At 43.0% G+C, this 18,280-nt stretch overlaps 1 protein-coding gene across 1 annotated transcript in view; it reads left to right on the top strand.

Moving 5' to 3' along the window:
- KLF12 (KLF transcription factor 12) overlaps positions 1-18,280 on the top strand; it is a 312,002-nt gene that overhangs the window by 271,374 nt on the left and 22,348 nt on the right. The window contains exon 8 of the mRNA XM_054973520.1: positions 3,577-3,734. Coding sequence (XP_054829495.1) covers positions 3,577-3,734 — 158 coding nt within the window. The remainder of the gene's footprint in view (positions 1-3,576; positions 3,735-18,280) is intronic.

The following is an 18,280-nucleotide window of genomic DNA, read 5'->3' as shown; positions in this document are numbered from 1 at the left end:
GAAAAGTGGAAGGCAGCAGGAAAAGAAGAAGATCTAATGAGATGGCTTGACTCAATAAAAGAAGCCATGTCCTACAGTTTGATCTGGGCAAGTCCATTAATGACAGGATATATTGTCGAAGGCTTTCACGGCCGGAGAACGATGGTTGTTGTGGGTTATCCGGACTGTATTGCCGTGGTCTTGGCATTGTAGTTCCTGACGTTTCTACACGTTTCTACAGCTGTGGCTGGCATCTTCAGAGGTATAGCACCAAAAGACAGGATATTTTGGAGGTCTTTCATTCATAGGGTCGCCACAGGTCGGAAGCAACTTGACAGCACATAGACACACACACAAGCCATATTCCAGTTGGCAGGCATGAGGGGATCTTGGAAGCATCACTGTTGCCCAGAAAACACCCGTCCTTGAATGCTGAGGGGCAGTGCATGCGTATCAAAGTCTTTGTGTTCCCCCATAGCCATGAGGACTTTCAGGCAAGGGCATAAGCCTTCCCCTTGTGCTATTTTCCAAACCTGAAAAGACACCTTGTCTTGTTGAGGAATCTTACATGTGCATGTGAATTGGCCCTAAGAGTCAACGAGGAAAACAGCACATTAAGAGTGTTTTTTAACTAAGCTGTGATGTAAACCCATTTGCAAAGAGGATGCTTTCCCTTGATTCCAAAAGGTAGCCTTGAGTGTAAGAATGAAGTGTGCCTCTAATTTTAGTCCTGAAACAACCCATGTCCCAGGAATCAAAAGGATGGAGAAACCTGGTTTACAGAGGTGCAGGTGTAGAAACTGAATTTTCTTTTCATGGCTGCCGTCTTTTTTCCAGCTGCGGCTGAGCATATGGCCTTGTTTATTAGTAGTTAGGGCTTTTTTCTGGGAAAAGAGGTGGTGGAACTCACTGGGTTGCCCTCGGAGAAAATGGTCACGTGGCTGGTGGCCCCGCCCCCTGATCTCCAGACAGAGGGGAGTTCCCTGTCTGGAGATCAGGGAACTCCCCCCTGTCTGGAAATCAGGGGGCGGGGCCACCAGCCATGTGACCATTTTCAAGAGGTTCCGGAACTCCGTTCCACCGCATTCCAGCTGAAAAAAAGCCCTGTTAGTAGTAATACAATATGAATTATGAATGCAAAGATGAAGGCAAAGATGAATGCAAAGATGAATACAAAGATGAATTACGACCATGTGTCCCAAAGATTAAAAATATAAATAATAAGCTTTAAGATCAAAAGATCAATAGCAAAACCCCACTCTGTGCTTATAAAAGAGGATCTTCAAATCACAGTCAACTCTGTGGCTTCCCTTCTCTCATACCAGAGGTCACCTGCTGACCACACCAGTCCAGACACCCAGGGACATACAAAGTACAAAATATCAGCAGCATCATGAAGTAAACACAAACCAGCCAGTGCTGAGTTCTCCCAAGTCACTGTGATTTCAGCGGATGAATGAGATGTCACATTAACCTGGATCTGTGGCCCTTTTCGAAGTCTTACATAGATGGCAGCCCAGTGGGAAGGATAGAAAGGGTTTTTCTGAGTCTTGCTGGAAGAAACGGGGAACACAATGCAGAGAGCATAAGCATCTTTATGTGGTAGTGTGTGAAAGACGAAGCCTTTGAGGGGGGAAGTCGGAAGTGATATCAACTGTAAAGGGAATCGTAGGATATTATTTACTATTTAATCCTTAAAATATACTATTAGACTAGCTAAAGTGGAAAGTAAAAAGCGAGGCAATCTTGAAGTACTTCTCTCTCTCTCTCTCTCTCTCTCTCTCTCTCTCTCTCTCTCTCTCTCATTACCAAAATAGGTATTGCTTATAAGTGGAAGGAGATCCTCAGAATTAAAATCTAGTTAACTTGTTCCTAAAACAAGTAGATTGATCAGACAAATCTGACTGGAGCATGGCTGAAACCAGATAAAATCAAAGTCTCAGATTAGGATCTGGGAGACCCAGGTGTGAATTTCCCCATCTGCCATGGAAGGTCCCTGGGTGACCTTGGGCCAGTCACACACTCTCAGCCTGACCTACCTCACAGGGCTGTGATGAGGATAAAATGGAGGAGAAGAGAACGATACAAGGTGCTTTGGCTTCCTTACTGAGGAGGATGGTGGGGTATAAATGAAGTAAATAAAAGTTTGTATCATCTGGAGAGCCAGTTTGGTGTTGTGGTTAAGAGCAGCGTTCGATTCCCCACTCCTCCGCTTGAAGCCAGCTGGGTGACCTTGGGTCAGTCACAGCTCTCTCAGAGCTCTCTCAGCCCCAACCACCTCACAGGGTGATTACTGTTGTGGGAATAATAGTAACGTACTTTGTAAACTGCTCTGAGTGGATGTTATGTTGTCCTGAAGGGCAGTATATAAATCGAATGTTGTTGTTGTTATCTTATAAATGACAAGAGATGAAATCGTCATATTGTGAGCTTGCCTACCTGCACAATTATCACTCCACTACGTGGAGCGGGCGTGAAGAGACTCAGTGCATAAGTACAACATTTTTCATTTGCCAGTCGTGGGATGGGTACCACCCCTCCCTCACTCCACTGGGCAGTGTTTGTGGCCTTTACTCCAGGTTTTGGCTCCACTTGAATTGGGGGAAGTCTCCTTAGCCTGGAGGAAGGCCTTTTGGATGTGGGTGAGGGACAGAGCTACTGCTTTCAGCCGGAGGCCTGCAATTTCTGTAACATCTAATTTCAGCCTGAGAGCGAGGAGGCAACCTTGTCATTTCTTTCAAGCGCAGTGATTTCTCGTGCATGAACAGGCATGTCTTTCTGAAACAGAATCGCCTTTCATTGCGTTTCTTTCTGGTAGTTATTTTTCGTGCTTTCCTTTATCTCTTACGTTACGTCCCCTCTTCTCAAACTCCTGATCTCGATTTTAAAACTCAAAATTATTGCACTCGGCTTTTCGTGAATCTTCTCTGCCTCTGCAAACATAACTGCATTTTACAGGATTCCCTGTTGCTTAAATGCCAGTTGAGATTTAAAACTATGCCGTTGCTTCAGCAAGAGGCTCAAGTGTGAGCTCTGATGGCCCTCCAGAGCAGGCCATTATCACATGGATACTGGGATATTGGATAGGATTTTCTTCAATGCTTCTTAGCCCCTAGCGTCATTTCCGTGCTCTTCCTAGTTGATTTTCAGGTATTAGGACAGAAAAAAACTGGTAATATGCCTGGGTGGGAAGATGTACCTCAGGATATTTTTCATTACTCAAAGCTCTCGTGACCCCCTGCATTATGATTTCTTTTCTCTGTTCCTGTTCTCACAGTATGCATCCAAACCCTACTCATGAATCTCTAAGTCCTCTCTGGTAGTAGCCAAGTCAGTAAATAGGGACTTCCTAGAGGGCCATGACATAGTAGAACGTTTCCTAGAGCACCAACTTTAGCAGTTCCCCTACATCCATGCCTAGCTTCAAAAAAAATGTGCTTTCTTTCTTTGATGAATACAGACATGTTGAGAAAAGGGGAAGTTGGCCCTTTGGACTGGGCGGCCTTGGTCTGTTTCTTAAATTTAAAACTGCGCTATCTCTTCCCATTCCGCTCCTTGACCATGCTTTAACCCTTCACTTTTCTTACCTCTTTGCAGTTCAATTTCACCATTCAGCATTGAGAGCACAAGACGCCAGAGAAGGTCTGAGTCACCTGACTCGAGAAAGCGCCGCATCCACAGGTGCGACTTTGAGGGATGCAACAAGGTGTACACAAAAAGTTCCCACCTGAAGGCTCACCGGAGGACGCACACAGGTGAGATCTTTGTTGAGACTGAACATAACGTCTACACCAGTGGCGACCCCGGCTCTTAGGAAACAGGTATTGGTTGACATCACGAAAAGGTGCAATTCACTTTTTTAGGGATCCATAATTATTTTCAACATGTAGCTCAGAAAGTCAGAGGTGGTTCCAGGCTTTTACACAATAGGCTTCTGTGGCTAATCCCGTGTGATCCTAGAGTCAAAGATGTTCCTCTCGATTCAGTGCACGTTTCAGTGAAGGTAGAGAGGGCGGCTAAGTCCTCAAAAGAAATGGCACTTATATTTTATTTAAGTCAATGGCGTCAGTTTAAGTTTTACACATAGGCTTGGATCCCATCAAAAATCTCCACAGATAGAAGGATTTCCAAGGGGAATTGGAGGTTTGCCAAGGGAAGAGGCAATCAGCAAATATTGTCCTCTGTTCCACCTGTAGAAACGTTAGGTGGGATCCAGGCCATAGGAATGATTTTAATGGCACAGGTCCGGACTCTGAGTGATTCTGCACACATTGGATAATGCACTTCCAATCCTCTTTATACATCATTTGGAACGGATTTTTTTGTGCGCGGAACAAAAAATCCACCTCAAATGATTGATAAAGTGCATTGAAAGTGCATTATCCAACGTGTGCGGAATCAGCCCCAGTCTGGAGTCTGAGCATATCGCCTGAACATACCAGACTTCATCTTAGTGAAGTCTGGATGGGTCCCAGATGGTACTGAGTGGGCTATTCCATGATGGAAATTGCTGCATGCCAGGCAAGTTTTCTCCCCTCCCCAGTAGCATGGATAACGTGAAAGGAATTTTCCTAGAGTTAAAGTTTTGTATATCAGGCCAAATTGGGCATTCTTTATTATTTATTTCAAGACTTTATATGCGGCCTCTATTAAAGACCTCCTTCCACAAAACCCCCAAAAACATATGGCAAGAAGGGAGATGGGGGCAGGGGAGGACAAATCCTGGCTGCTACAAACTAACAGGGCAAACTCCTTTGAAGCCAACTGATACACACACCAAAAGGAGATGTTTACATATACTAGCAAAGGAATGTTTTGATTGCTCCCTCCTCCTCCCCCCCTAATTGCCGCCTCTCTTCTCTCTCCTGCTCTTCTGTATTTGGCCAGTATCTGTATCAGGCATCTGACGAAGAGAACTTGATTCTCGAAAGCTTATGCTACAATAAAATTGGTTAGTCTTAAAGGTGCTACTGGACTCTTTTTGATTTTGCCATTCATTAAAGTATGTGGATGTCAGGTGGGACTTAGCATCACCTGACATACCCAACAAGACCCTGTGTAATGTTTGTGCTCTAATGCTATGGGTGTAACTGAAGGCTGACACTATTTCTTGACTGTGGTGTGAAAGTATGCAAGGGAGGGGCTGCCTCTACTGTTATCTGTATGTTCTTCTAGACTCCTCTCTCCTTAGCCTGGGAAGAGATGCTTGCATCCTGACCTTGAAACTCCTCATACATCAGCTCTACTTATTCCCACCTAGATGCCTTCCCTCTTACGGGGGTGAGAATTTGGGGATTCACCCACGCTTAGAATCCTATATATGTCTTGTGCTTGTAGAAAAATGTCATTCCTGGCAAAGATGGAGTAAGATCCTGACACTGGCAGCTTATCAATAAAGTTCTTGAACTCCTGCAGTGAAGTCTTTTTGAGAGTTACTTGGTAGATCCTTACAGAGGCGAAATAAAACATGCAAATAAAAGCTTGTGAGCAGATTTTCCTCTTTCCAATGCTTCCGTCTCTTGCTCTGAATCCCTTTTCAACCAGAGCTTGGCCCAACTAGATGGTGTTTTCTTTAAGCCAGTGGCTTTCAAACTTACTGACACTGGGGGACCCTCCCCATGGGGTCTTGTTCATTTCCCATAAAACCTCTTATGCATCACAAAGAATTCTTGTAGAGCAACAGTCTCCTGCACTGGGGTACCTGAGTGTGCCATGGCACCCGTTGATGCGTTTCCTGGCGCCCACTAGTTTCTTGAGTCTTGGGCATAAAATCCAGGTGGAACAAAAATAGCAAGGAAATTCAGATCACTCCCTAGCATTCCAGGCAGACATGTCATGGCCATGCTCCATTGGCTTGATGGTAGACTTCTCTTCGGTTCTGGGCTTTGGAGCCTCCCCCTGAAACCTGACAGCATCTCTTCCTCAAACAAAAGAGCCGATAACTGGCATTCCTCCACCTCCTTGGAGGTGCTTTGGAAGCACCTTGGAGGCCTTTGCATCCATAAAGAAGCTGTAGCCTCTGTCACAGGAAGATACTTGCCTTGGAACCTCCCAATGTGATGTAATGGGTGCCACCTCTATGGCCGCCATTTGTGATAACCAACCATGCAGGGTGGTGCTGTTTTGTGGTGCCCTCCAACATGCTTTCTCAAAATCCCAAATGCGTGTGCGTGCTCACCAAGGTTTGATACCCCAGCGACTGAGTGACCTAGGACTTCCTCTTATAACATCAAGCCCCTTAAGATGCATCAGGCTTCACAGTAGGCCCTGCATGAACGGAAAGTGAACCCAAGAAAGCAGTCAACTCTGTCTTGGTGCTGCGTGTTCCAAGGGAAGATTGATAAATGGGGGCATTCTTGTCTATCATTAGCCATGCTTTCTTCCAAGTTGTCTTGTAATTAGGAACCCCCAGAGAACCTTCCAAGAAACCCCTGGACTCTCCAGAATATAGTATGAAGATCATTGCTCTTTCTCTTCGCAGTATTTATCACCTCTGCCCTGCTGATGATCTTTTGTTCTCATGTGTATTTTGGGCAGGATGAGGTAGGCATCGTGCCAACAAAGGGTGAGGAGCCCATAGGCTGTACAAGGTGCCAGTGCTCCCAGCATCTCTCTGCGGAGGTTCGCCCCACCCTGTCTTACAAAACCAAAGAGAGGTTATGAACTCCCTGTGGCCAAACTGGCGATAAGAAATCAAACATGAGCCAACTGGTAGTTAGGCCTGTGGGTTGTAACGGCTTCTCATGGCGGCGTAAGAACAAAGGCTTCGCTGCTTTTAAGAGGCCCAATATTACCAATTACTCATGCAGGCTTCTTAGGAACACCCCTTTTTCCACAGGGCGAAATATATGCATTGCCATCAAATTTGACCCCCATTAGCTACGCTTACACATTTATCTTCAATCCAGATCTTCATAGGAGTTTGCCAAAAGGTTATTAAAAAATATCATTGGGATATGTCTGAGCCATTTAAACACCTTCATGTATCAATTTAAGTCATCAACTGCAGTCCTAAAGATCCTTGAAAGAAAGCTATTACACTGAAATCACTGAGAACTAATTCCAAGCTAATCTGTTTGTACATCTACATGCTCGTATCCAAACTATTGTTGGGAGTTGCATTTTGAATTAGCTGTGCTTGAATACCACATTACTTATTTGCTTAGATTTCTTGAAATTAAATGTATTGTTTGCAACAATCCTATTAAAAGCAGGGCAGAGATCAGCAATAAGGATCTCCGTATATTCATATCGCCCGCATGGTGTAGTGGTTAAAGTGTCGGACTAGGTTCTGAGAGACTCGGGTTCTAATCACTGCTCTGCCATGGAAGCTGGGGCAGTCACAGGCTGAACCTAACCTACCCCACAGAGTTGTGGTGAGGATAAAAATATAGGAATGGAGGACAATGTAAGTAAATAAACAAATTATAGTTTTCCCCACCATGATATCTCTATCTGTCTATTTCAGTTTGAGCCAATTAAATGTTCACAAGTTGCTCAAGCCTCACATTCTGTAGCATCAATTGCTAAAAGAAAATGGATTTGCAAAAATTATTCAGGGGCCTTCTGGAAAGTTCACACTGACTCTCACCCGTACAGTGTTGACGTCGAACGTGTTGTACAAACTAATCTCATCTTGCATTTATATCTTATTATTCTTTGCTTTTTTGCCCAAAGCAAAGTGAGTCAATTATCCGTGTATGACCCAGGGTAATTAGTGCATGATATTGGATAGGTTTAAATTAGTTATGACAGCCCTGTTTGCAAAGATGAGCACCCTTGAACAGGAGACAGCAGATCACAGAAACTTGCTGTTGCTTCATTTTATCTGTTCATGCAGATTAAAGTTGTGCCACTGGGCTTTCCTGGAAATTACTTAGTAAGGTTGCATGTACCTGGAATTGATAAAAAATGTTAAGAGATTAACAAGTAGAGGAGCCAAAATCTGACCTTCTGTGGAGGGTCAGTTGGTCTCCCAGTTGCCAACTTAGGGCCAAGCTACCCGTGGCTACTAACACCATTTTAGAGAAGAATTTAGCCATTTAAAAATGCTATGAGGGTCCTGTTCTAAACAAGATTTTTTTCTGCGAACTGGACTGATCAGGATTGGACCCTCATTTTCGAGAAAAAATGCCATATGTTACAATCCTAAACAGAGTTACGCCAGTCTATGCCCATTTAATTCAGTGGTCTTAGACTGGCATAACTCTATTTAGGATTGCGCTGAAAATGTCAAGCCTCTAGTTTGGCCCTTAGAGGCAAAAGATGGTGAGAAGTGATTTATAGCTATAGTAACTGGAGTTTTTGATAACTGAATTTTCAGATGGGTGAGAAGCTTTACTAAGATCTTTAACCTTCTCCTTAGAGTAGACATCTGTAAAAAATAGTTTCTGAACTGGACAGGCATATTAGGTAAACACTGACTAACTCTGAGCCAAGCTACAAGTGATGCCTGACACGAGGAGAACTTGTGTCAGTTTCCCACAAGTTTTAACGGGAAGTGTAGGCATCCTGTCTGGCTTGTAGCTTGGCTCTAAGAGTTGATCTGGGCAGGGCTGATGGAAGTTGTTGTTCACTGATTGCTTCCCTGCTCACCGCTCACCCCGATGGCCTCCTGCAGCTCAAGGGTTCTGCCAGAACGGGCTGCTGGGCTGCACTGCCCACAGGCAAGATGGAAACCCCCCACCCTAGAGAGGACCCCACCGCACAGCCTCCCCGGCTCCCCAGCTCAGGTGCCTGGGTGCTGGAGCATGGACAGAACCACTCACCGTAGGGACCGTCCACCTCCCCACAGCTGCGGCCTCATCCTACCACCGCTGGGAGCAGGGGCCTCGCTGCCCAACCCAGGCTGCGGCCCAACCCTGCACGGCTCTGGGAGTGGGGTGCAGCCCAGCTGATCACGGGCCACGGCCAGGACTGGGCAGCTCAGACTCGCCCAGCAGCCACCTCGTGCTGCCAGGCCAAGAGGAGCCACGAGTGCGGCAAAGGCCACACTCCCTCAGTGGCCACCTCCAAGGTTTGGTGGCCGGATGAGGCAGCCCAACTGATCGTGCCCGGCCTGCCACCAGGCCGCGGGAGAATCCCTTCCAACCAGAAAACTGGAAGACAAAGAGAAGACTAGGATCATTATTTCTGAAAACTTTTTCTTTATGTGCAGGGAAATTTTCTGGAACATTCAGTCACATGATTCCCACATCTGCAATATGAAGTGGTATAGCTCAGGTGAAGGCTTTTCGCCTCAGTAAGAACCAGGCCAGTGCCTCATGCATTTTCTACCTGTATTTTTATCTTTTCCCAATTGTTTTAGCTGCATAACAGGAAAAAAAATGGCACATGTGCACTCACACACAGACACGCACAGCTGTATCAACAAGTTCTAGTGATAATGAGAATTTATAATGGCCCACAAGGAAATATAATTAATCAGTTGATCAAAAAAAAGCTTTGGACTTCAACAATAACTCACTTAAATTGTGTGAAAGTCAAGTCCGCTTTCTTGTAGTTCCCTGTCACTATTCCTGTGGTTATGTTTATTATCACTTTCTAATATGTGATGTATTTCCCTTTATTTTTTTGAGTATTTTTTATTTTTAAAACAGCTCAAGGGGTTCAGAAAGAAGAGAGGAAAAGGGAACAAAAATTAAAAAGAAAAAAATTATGTGTTATAAGGACTGTCAAAATACAATGACAATATAACATTTGAAATATAGTTTTCAGATATACAACACACAACATCATTATTAAATCAATGAATCTGTATGTATGTATGTATGTATGTAACGGTCATTAGACCAGCTATACATAATAAAATCAGAGCATAAAACAAGATAAAATACATTGTTTAGAATTCATATACTTCAAATAAAATATCCAAACACATATCCTAATACACCAATATAGAGGTAAGCTTAAAAAAATCCGGAATGAATTTTATTTCACTGTATTCCCCTGATATAAAAGCGGTATTAGGCAGAAGTCTTTAAAACTTAATCATGGTGAATAATTAATAAACTATATAGTCAGGTTGGCTTAGATGAAAAAAAGATTTAGCATTAGCTAATATTAATTAAAACAATCTTAAAATTATATGAATATGTATATATTTCATTTTATATATATATTATACATATTATAATTATTATAATTTAAAAAGTTAAGATTGTTATAATGAAAAAAAGTTAAGATACCTCTTACAAAGACTATTAAAAATACACTACAGTACAATAAGTTTATAGCTTTTATACATCACGTTCAAATTATAACACAATATATCCTAAGAAAATTTCATTACTAGCTATAATAGATTATATTATAGATTATATTCTACTAATTATATTATATTAATCAAATTAAGTAACTTTTATTTTCCTTTATTTTTTTTAAGTATCAATTTAAGATTTTTGATATAACTGCCAGGGGAGGTGACAGAACAGAAAGGTTTAGAAGAGGCTTTGACTTGTTATGAGGACTGCTTCTCTGTTGGATTTTTAAATGTTTTTTTTCTGCCGGTTGTTTTAATTCTGTTGTTTTTTTATCATTATGTTCTCTGTACTGTTTTTTATTGTTGCATTTCAGTTATCTGGGGGGGGGGGAAATCAGGCTGAGAAATGAAACGAAACGGGGTTAACACAATCTCCTTAGTCATTGTAGGTGGTAACTATCTTAGGTGATATCCGAACATCTTTGGAACTGCACAGTCGGTGTGCAGTGACAATAAGTCACGAGGACTGGATTTTCCTGTGTGGAAAAGACAGTCCAGTTAGGAATGATTATTACAGGGATTTTGTGTGTGATGATGTAATCGTAGAAAAACTTGGCACTTCTCAGTCATTGCAAATGTTAAGCCCAATATGGTTTGGGACCAATATACCTGAAAGACCACCAGCTCCTTATGCACCTGGCCTGCCCACTGCAGTCATTTTCCAAGGTCCTGTTTTGGGTACAATCGCCTCAGTTTTGTCATTTTAGCTTCTAGGGAGAATTCAGGCTTGCTGTGATCTAGTACACACTTATTTGTCTTTTAGGCCATCCGCAAAACTCTCCTCTAGCATCACATTTCAAATGAATCCATTTTCTTCCTGTCAGCTTTCTTCACCGTCCAACTTTCACATCCATACATTGTAATGGGGAATACCATAGTTTGGATTATCTTGATCTTGGTTCCCAGAGAGACATCTTTATCTTTAAGGATCTTCTCTAGCTCCCTCACAGCTGCTCATCCAAGTCTCAATCTTCTTCTGATTTCTTCATTGCAGTCTCCCTTTTGGTTGATGATTGAGCCAAGGAATAGAAAATCTTGAACAATTTCAATTTTTTCATTGTCAACTTTAAAATTGTGTAATTCCTCTATAGTCATCATGACTTTGGTTTTCTTGATGTTCGGCTGTAATCCTGCTTTGGAGGCTTCTCCTTTAACCTTCATCAGTAGTCGTTTCAAGGCGTCTCTATTTTCTGCCAGTAACATAATGTCATCTGCATATCTCAAACTGTTAATAAAACCTTGTTAGATTTTAAGGTACCTACCGCAAGGCTCTTGTTTGTTCATGAAATGTACAATGGTGCTGGTCTTTAGGGCATATTTGCAGGGGTCTGGAGGAGGCTAGGGTAGACAAGAGGCTTTATTAAATCATTGGTACCTATGACAGGCATGTCAACTTTCAGCGTCAACAAGAAGCATTTATATATGACCATCAGATCCACTAGAGGGCAAACTCTAATAACAAACTGAGCTAGAATGAGCTGAGAATTAACCAGAACTGTGATTTATAAATCACAGGTATTGAATTCTGCTTTCAGATTTTCCTCTCCTTTCAAAACTAACCATGAAATGGCTGCGAAACTTCATGTGCAATGTAAATTAGAAATGAGTCAAAAGTAACCGTCTTGTTTCAGAGAAAGAAACTATTACAGGACTCATTGCCTGAGTTTCTGCTCATTGCAAATCCTCTGATGAGTAACCTGCTAGTCATACCCAAACTGTGCGTTCATTGACTCAGTCTACCGTGTATTTGTACGGATACAATAGCCAAACATCTTTATTAATAATAATTAATTAATTATATCAGTGGGTTGCCTTTTTGCAGAGGACAAGAAGGCAGATATTTGAATTGCTGCCTAGTGACCTGGAAGGGAATTTCATTCTTGTAAAGTGGCTCTTTAACTGCCATTTTCTTCTGTTCATTCTTGCAACCATCCTTACGATGAGGAATAGCTTAAGGGCGTTTATTAAAATGTAGCATGGGAAACACGTATAGGAGACACTTGTGTCATTTAAATTACAAAACACGAGCATTCCCACAACTCACTCCTGTATTTGAGAACAGTAGGGAAGCCAGGGCAGTAGATAAATATGCACTTGTGTTCAAATAGCCTCTTACCAGAATTAAAATTGGTTCAGTGCCATCAAGGTGCATGATCTGGTACAGGTCAGTGTTGTGGGTCCAACCATCCTCCAAGGGGCCTTCATCCAGCTTCAAACGAGTGAGAAAGAAAGGAGGGCTATAAATGTTTTAATAAATAAATCAACATTGCTCAGTTTGTGCTGGTGCAATGGCATCACTTCCAGTTTTTCAACAAAAGTGACATCGTGTGTTGATGCAATCCCAAAGAGCTCCCTTAGTTCTCACCCCCCCCCCATACACACACACACCATCACCTGTTAAGCAGCAGCAGGGATAGGGCTGCCGTTTCCCCATCTGGGGTGGGAGATCTCCTGCTCCCACCCCCACCCCGCACCCACTTACTTGGTCAGCAGGGGGTACACTCCCCGGGGTGCCTCCCCCAGGCAGCATGGCATACCCCTGAGCAGCACAGCATGCCCCGCAACCACAGCAGCCAGATTTGGGCTGAAACGTGCCCCGCAGCAAGCCCGTTTTCAGGTGGATCATGCCCCACAGTGGGCTGATCAAGCATGGGAGCACTCCCAGGCCACCCTTTGACCTGTGCAATGACATCACTTCCTGGAAGTGACATTATGTAAGCCAAGAGCATGTGTGCACTGTGCAAGGACCCTGGAGCACAGCGAGGTCAGTGCCAGGCTCCCAATCTCCCATCAGAGAAGTCAAAGGACCTGGCAACCCTAAGTGGGGAACAGGGGGCCTACTGGTTAGTCTCCTGCCTATCTTAAATGTGCCTTCAAGAAGATTGTTCCCAGCCATCCCCCAGAGGCTCTCCTATGCCTAAGATAGGCTTGCCAGCTTTGGAATGGGAAATTCCTGGATATTGGGGGGATAAAGTCTGGAAAAGGCAGGGCTTGGGAAGGGGCGGTACTTCAGCAGAGTATACTGCTCTACATTCCACCCTCCAGAGCAGTCACTTTCCCCAGGGGAACCTGGCGGCTGGCAACCCTACTCTAAGAACAAGGGTAGGATCCACTCCCAGTATATGACTGATCAGCTTACAGTCTAAATAGCTGTGCACTGAAAATCTTGGAGGCAGGCTGTGTTCCCCTAAATGTTATATGTTTGCACAAATTTTCCTCTTTCAAAATATTAGTATAAATTAGAAGTCCTCAAAATTAGAAGTCCGGGGCTAGGGCTTTTTCTGCCCTGGCCCCGGCCTGGTGGAACGCTCTCCCACTGGGGATCTGGGCCCTGCGGGACCCGTTACAGTTTCTCAGGGCCTGTAAAACGGAGATGTTCTGCCGGGCCTTCGGCTGAGTGTCAGCGGGTGTCCTCCTCCTTCCATCTAAGACCACCACTTCTTCTGGGTTGCCCTCGGCCATCTGCTATGCCCGTATACGGACTCCCAATATTTGTCAGCCTGCTCCTGGACTATTTTAATGATTTTTTAAAAATTCTTGTTAATTTTATATTTTTGTGATTTTAATGTATTTTTTAATGTTGTTAGCCGCCCTGAGCCCCTTTGTGGGGAGGACGGGGTATAAATCAAATCAAATAAATAATAAATAAATAAATAAATAAAAGAGAATAATACTTTACACAATGCATAAATGACCTGTGGAATTAACTGCTGCAAATAAGTCTGTCCTTGTATCTAAGAACCTCATATGTACCTGCTCTCCCCAGGAGGGTAGAAAAGTCTGTTTTAGGGGGCAGTCATGCATGTATGATGGGGAGGAATTTTCAGAAAACTCTTGATCATTTTAAAAAATATTGGGGGGGGGCGGCATTATAGTGATATGGGCTTGTAGAATTCTCTCTACTCGATTTTTTTGTATTTTACCTCCTCGGTTTTTGCCGGTCTACAAGAGATATTTAATGGTTTTATATTATGTTTTGCCATTTGCCCTAACTCAATTGAATGCTAACCCCTCTGAAGTATTGGATGGTAGACTTCATCACATCTCATATTCAGTATGCCTCTGTTGTTGTAGCCAGGATAAACCTGATACCACTGATACCATGCTCTCATAAAATATTGGAATGTCCTCTTTTTACTGTTTTTAGGAATCATTGGATTTTACACCTTTTAACTCCGGTTAATAATTTTCAGGGGGAGATACTTCCCTATCTGATGCTAGATAGTGATCCGAAGAGAACCTTGTCGGTCGCTACATTTCTGTCTAGCATATTTTCCTTTAGAAATTAATTTATTATTCTATTAATCATTGCTTAGGATCATTTGATCATAGGAGCTCTGGAAAGGATAGGATAGGAAAGGAAAGGGAGATAAGATACGCCAAAAATATTGAGAGCAATGTGTTTGCATGCACAAGGGGCTGGTGGGGAAGAATGTAATTTATTCTTTCCTTTCTCTTATAAATAACTATTAACTATTACAGCTAAATGCCTATTCAAAGTCAGTGTACTTTTAAATACAAGTTGCTACAGAACAAACTGTGAGGGAGGCTTTGACTTATTGCTCTGTTTGTGAGCTTCCCAATGACATCTGATTGGCTGCTGTGCGTGCTGTATTAGAGTTATTTTATTTTATATTTTTTACTTAATTTATGCCCCACCTTTCTCTCCAATGGAAACCCAAAGCAGGTTACATCTTTCTCCTTTCCTACATTATTTCCTTACGACAACCCTGTGAGGTAGGTTAGGCTGAAAGTATGTGACTAGCTCAAGGTCATCTGGTAAGCTTCCATGGAAGAGCAGGGATTCAAACCTGGGTGTCCCAGATCCTAGTCTATCACTCTAGCCACCACACCAGACTGTGCCTTTGCCTGATCCAGAGAGCCAGTTTGGTGTAGTGGTTAAGAGCAGGAGAACTCTAATCTAGAGAACTGGGTCTGATTCCCCACTCCTCTGCTTGAAGCCAGCTGGGTGACCTTGGGTCAGACGCAGTTCTCTCAGAGCTCTCTCGGCCCTATCCATCTCACAGGGTAATTGTCGGAAGGATAATAGCAACATACTTTTTAAACCGCTCTGAGTGTGCATTAAGTTGTCCTGAAGGGTGCTATGGAAATCAAATATTATATATATTGAACGTTATTGTTATTGTTATTAAGTTTAAATTCTTAGGTTTGATCCGGGGACTTTTTAGTTTGTAGCTTACTCTCTCAGTCACTATCCTATACCAACTCCAAGGAAATATGGCCCTGGAATTAAACTTTGAGGCATCACTGAGGGCGAAGCTACAAGTGACGAATGACACTTGAACAGCAAGTGTATTTCTCCCTGTTCACTTGCGCTCCACTCAATCCACTTGCCGTTCAAGTGTCATTCGTCACTTGTAGCTTGGCCCTGAGCCTTTAGGTAATATGGCCTCGTTCCTGTGTGGCAGTCATTCATCGTCATACACGTGATTTCCTTTTTTTATGAGTTTCAGATGCCTGAAGAAGAGAGGGTGGCAGAGAACTTTGGTGTTTTGTTTAATAGGAGCCTGTTCAAACTCTATATTCCTTGCCCTCCTCCATTTCTTCAGGTATTATTTGAATAAGAAATGGCACTTGTCACTGGTTTTTGTTCATTTTTTTTCTTAAGAAGTTGGATGCAAAGGTATGACCGATGGCTAGAAATATGAGAAACAACTTCTACTTCTTCTGTGACCTTTAAAGCATCGTTCATTGCCTTTTGTGTTCTTTAGAATGATTTAATACTCTTTGTCTGCTGTACTTATAGAATTGGTAATCCCTCCATTCGACAGTATAGAGTTGTTTCTTTATGTAGCTAATCCTTTTGGGGTTGGTCTTCATTCTGTAGACTCATTGACTTTCTTTAAGGGAAACTCTATGTGTTCATCTAAACCACAGTCACAGCTGCATTTTGCCCCACAACAACAACAAAAAGAAGATTGTGGCGTTGAGAAACCCAGATCCCACTTTTGTGAGATAAACATTCAAATATACCAAGAAGCCATTACAGGAAAAAAAATTATATAGAATCAGACGTGCATTAACTGTAGTTTTCCGTATGTGTTTCTTGATGAACTGATTTCATTGTGGAAATTGGTGGAAGGTGTTTTCTGTACTATATAATTTCAGTAGACAGGGCTGAGTTATAGCTAGGCAGTTTCTCAGGTGGCAAATTTGGGGCTCTGGAAAAAAGCAGCAACTTGGCATTACCATTAAAAAAACAGAGAGAATATCGATCAAATTTGCCTCATATGTCAGAATGTCTTGCCTACCTGTTAGTTCATTATTTCCCACACACTTTTGCAGTCTGCTCCTTCAACACATTGTGATAGTTTTAAGTGTTGTAAGATTGACAAACCAAGATCCATAATACTGACAAATTATAAAGAATTGACAATGAAGAACTCTTGGTGCTTTCTGCTTGTGGAGGAGATGGCGGCCTAAAGTGAACGACTTCCCTGTGGTCTAATTAATGTTACTGTTGGCCTGCCATTCTCAATTTGGGAGATCTCAAGAGAGCATCAAACCGTAGAGGGGTTGAGCACATAGACTAGGACAATTTGCACACATCCTTAAAGGGACAGCCCACTCATCGAATGCTAGTCCCTTTTCCCCTTGACTCCAGACATCTCCATTTTCAAAACAGTTGCAGGCTGTCTGGCTTCCATTTTTTCAGCGACTTTTCTGGGACCGAACTTTCCTGCAGTCCCAGAAAAAGCGCTGAAAAAATGAAAGCCAAACATCCTACAATCGTTTTGAAAACAGAGACGTCTGGAGTCAAGGGGGAAAGCTGCCAGTGTTTGGTGAGTGGGTCATCCCTTTAAGGACATGTGGAAAGGGCCCTAGTCTATGTGCTCAACCCCTCTACGGTTTGATGCTCTCTTGAGATCACCCAAATTGAGAATGGCAGGCCAACATCGCATCTGGGGCAAATAGCCTGGGTAGAAATGACCCATTTTACTAGGGCTTTGGAGAGAGGACACTGTTTTTACCATTCCACAGCAGGCCATGCAAGACCTATGGACAGGAGGTCTTCAGTGTGGCAGCCATGTTATGGAGAAAAGTTATTTCCAAATCACTGGGCATTCCTCAGGTGCAAATTAATTCAAGCACCGTACTTCTTAATATGCAGATGTGATCAGAAAGATTAGAGTGTGCGCCTAGGCACATACTTCAGAGCGTTGTTGCTCTGCACTGTAGGTCTGAAACAGAGGCCAGCTGGAACGACCCCCTCATTGTTCTCCCCCCAGCAGTGAGGTAGGGAAGCAGGCTCACAGTTATGCTTGGTCCCTGGGTTGCTATGAAAAAGATTTGCAATGGTGACCATTGGCTTTCTAAATAGTAGTATGTGTGTGTTTATGTCTGCCTGTGTGGCACATGGGAATACTGATGATTTCATTATGTTCAAAGAATAAAGTTTCCCCAAAGTCCAAATTCTTAATATTTTGCTTTCTAGAACTGCAGCCCACATACATTCCTGGAGCAAGATTTTAAAAATCCAATTGTACAGCTGCGTGAGGACTGTGTAAAATATATATTTTACAGATTTAAGGTAACTTCAGATATCACTAAATTTATACAAATTTAAGCTACCTTTCATTATCTATTGGTGACAAGTATCGGGGGTAACCGTAGGGGTCTGATTATTACATGGTATGGTAACCGTGAGGTGGATTAGGGGAAACCCTGACCCAACTCGCATTTGATGTGTGACCGCACTCACCTTCAAAACGGTGTGGGGAGGTGGGCTTCTGAGCATGCGCACAGAGCAGGAGAAGCTAAATCATTCCCTGCTTTCCGCCCAGTGTGCTTTTGCAGATAGAAAAGCACCATGCGGGTGGTCTGCTTACTGCCTGTTCCACATGTCTGCCCAGGAGACACGCATCTCCGGCAGCAGAACAGACAGCCCACCCAACAGGGCACTTTTAAGATTCTGAGTAGATCTACTTACAGTGGCACTGTTGGTTGCTCAGAAGTGACTGGCCAATCCCAACTGGCTATTCTTGTGATGACCCACTCTTTGCTTTAGTTCAAATGTCA

The sequence above is a fragment of the Eublepharis macularius genome, chromosome 3, assembly GCF_028583425.1.
Source record: "Eublepharis macularius isolate TG4126 chromosome 3, MPM_Emac_v1.0, whole genome shotgun sequence".
Classification (NCBI taxonomy): domain Eukaryota; kingdom Metazoa; phylum Chordata; class Lepidosauria; order Squamata; family Eublepharidae; genus Eublepharis; species Eublepharis macularius.
This window is presented reverse-complemented; position numbering and strand designations above follow the sequence as displayed.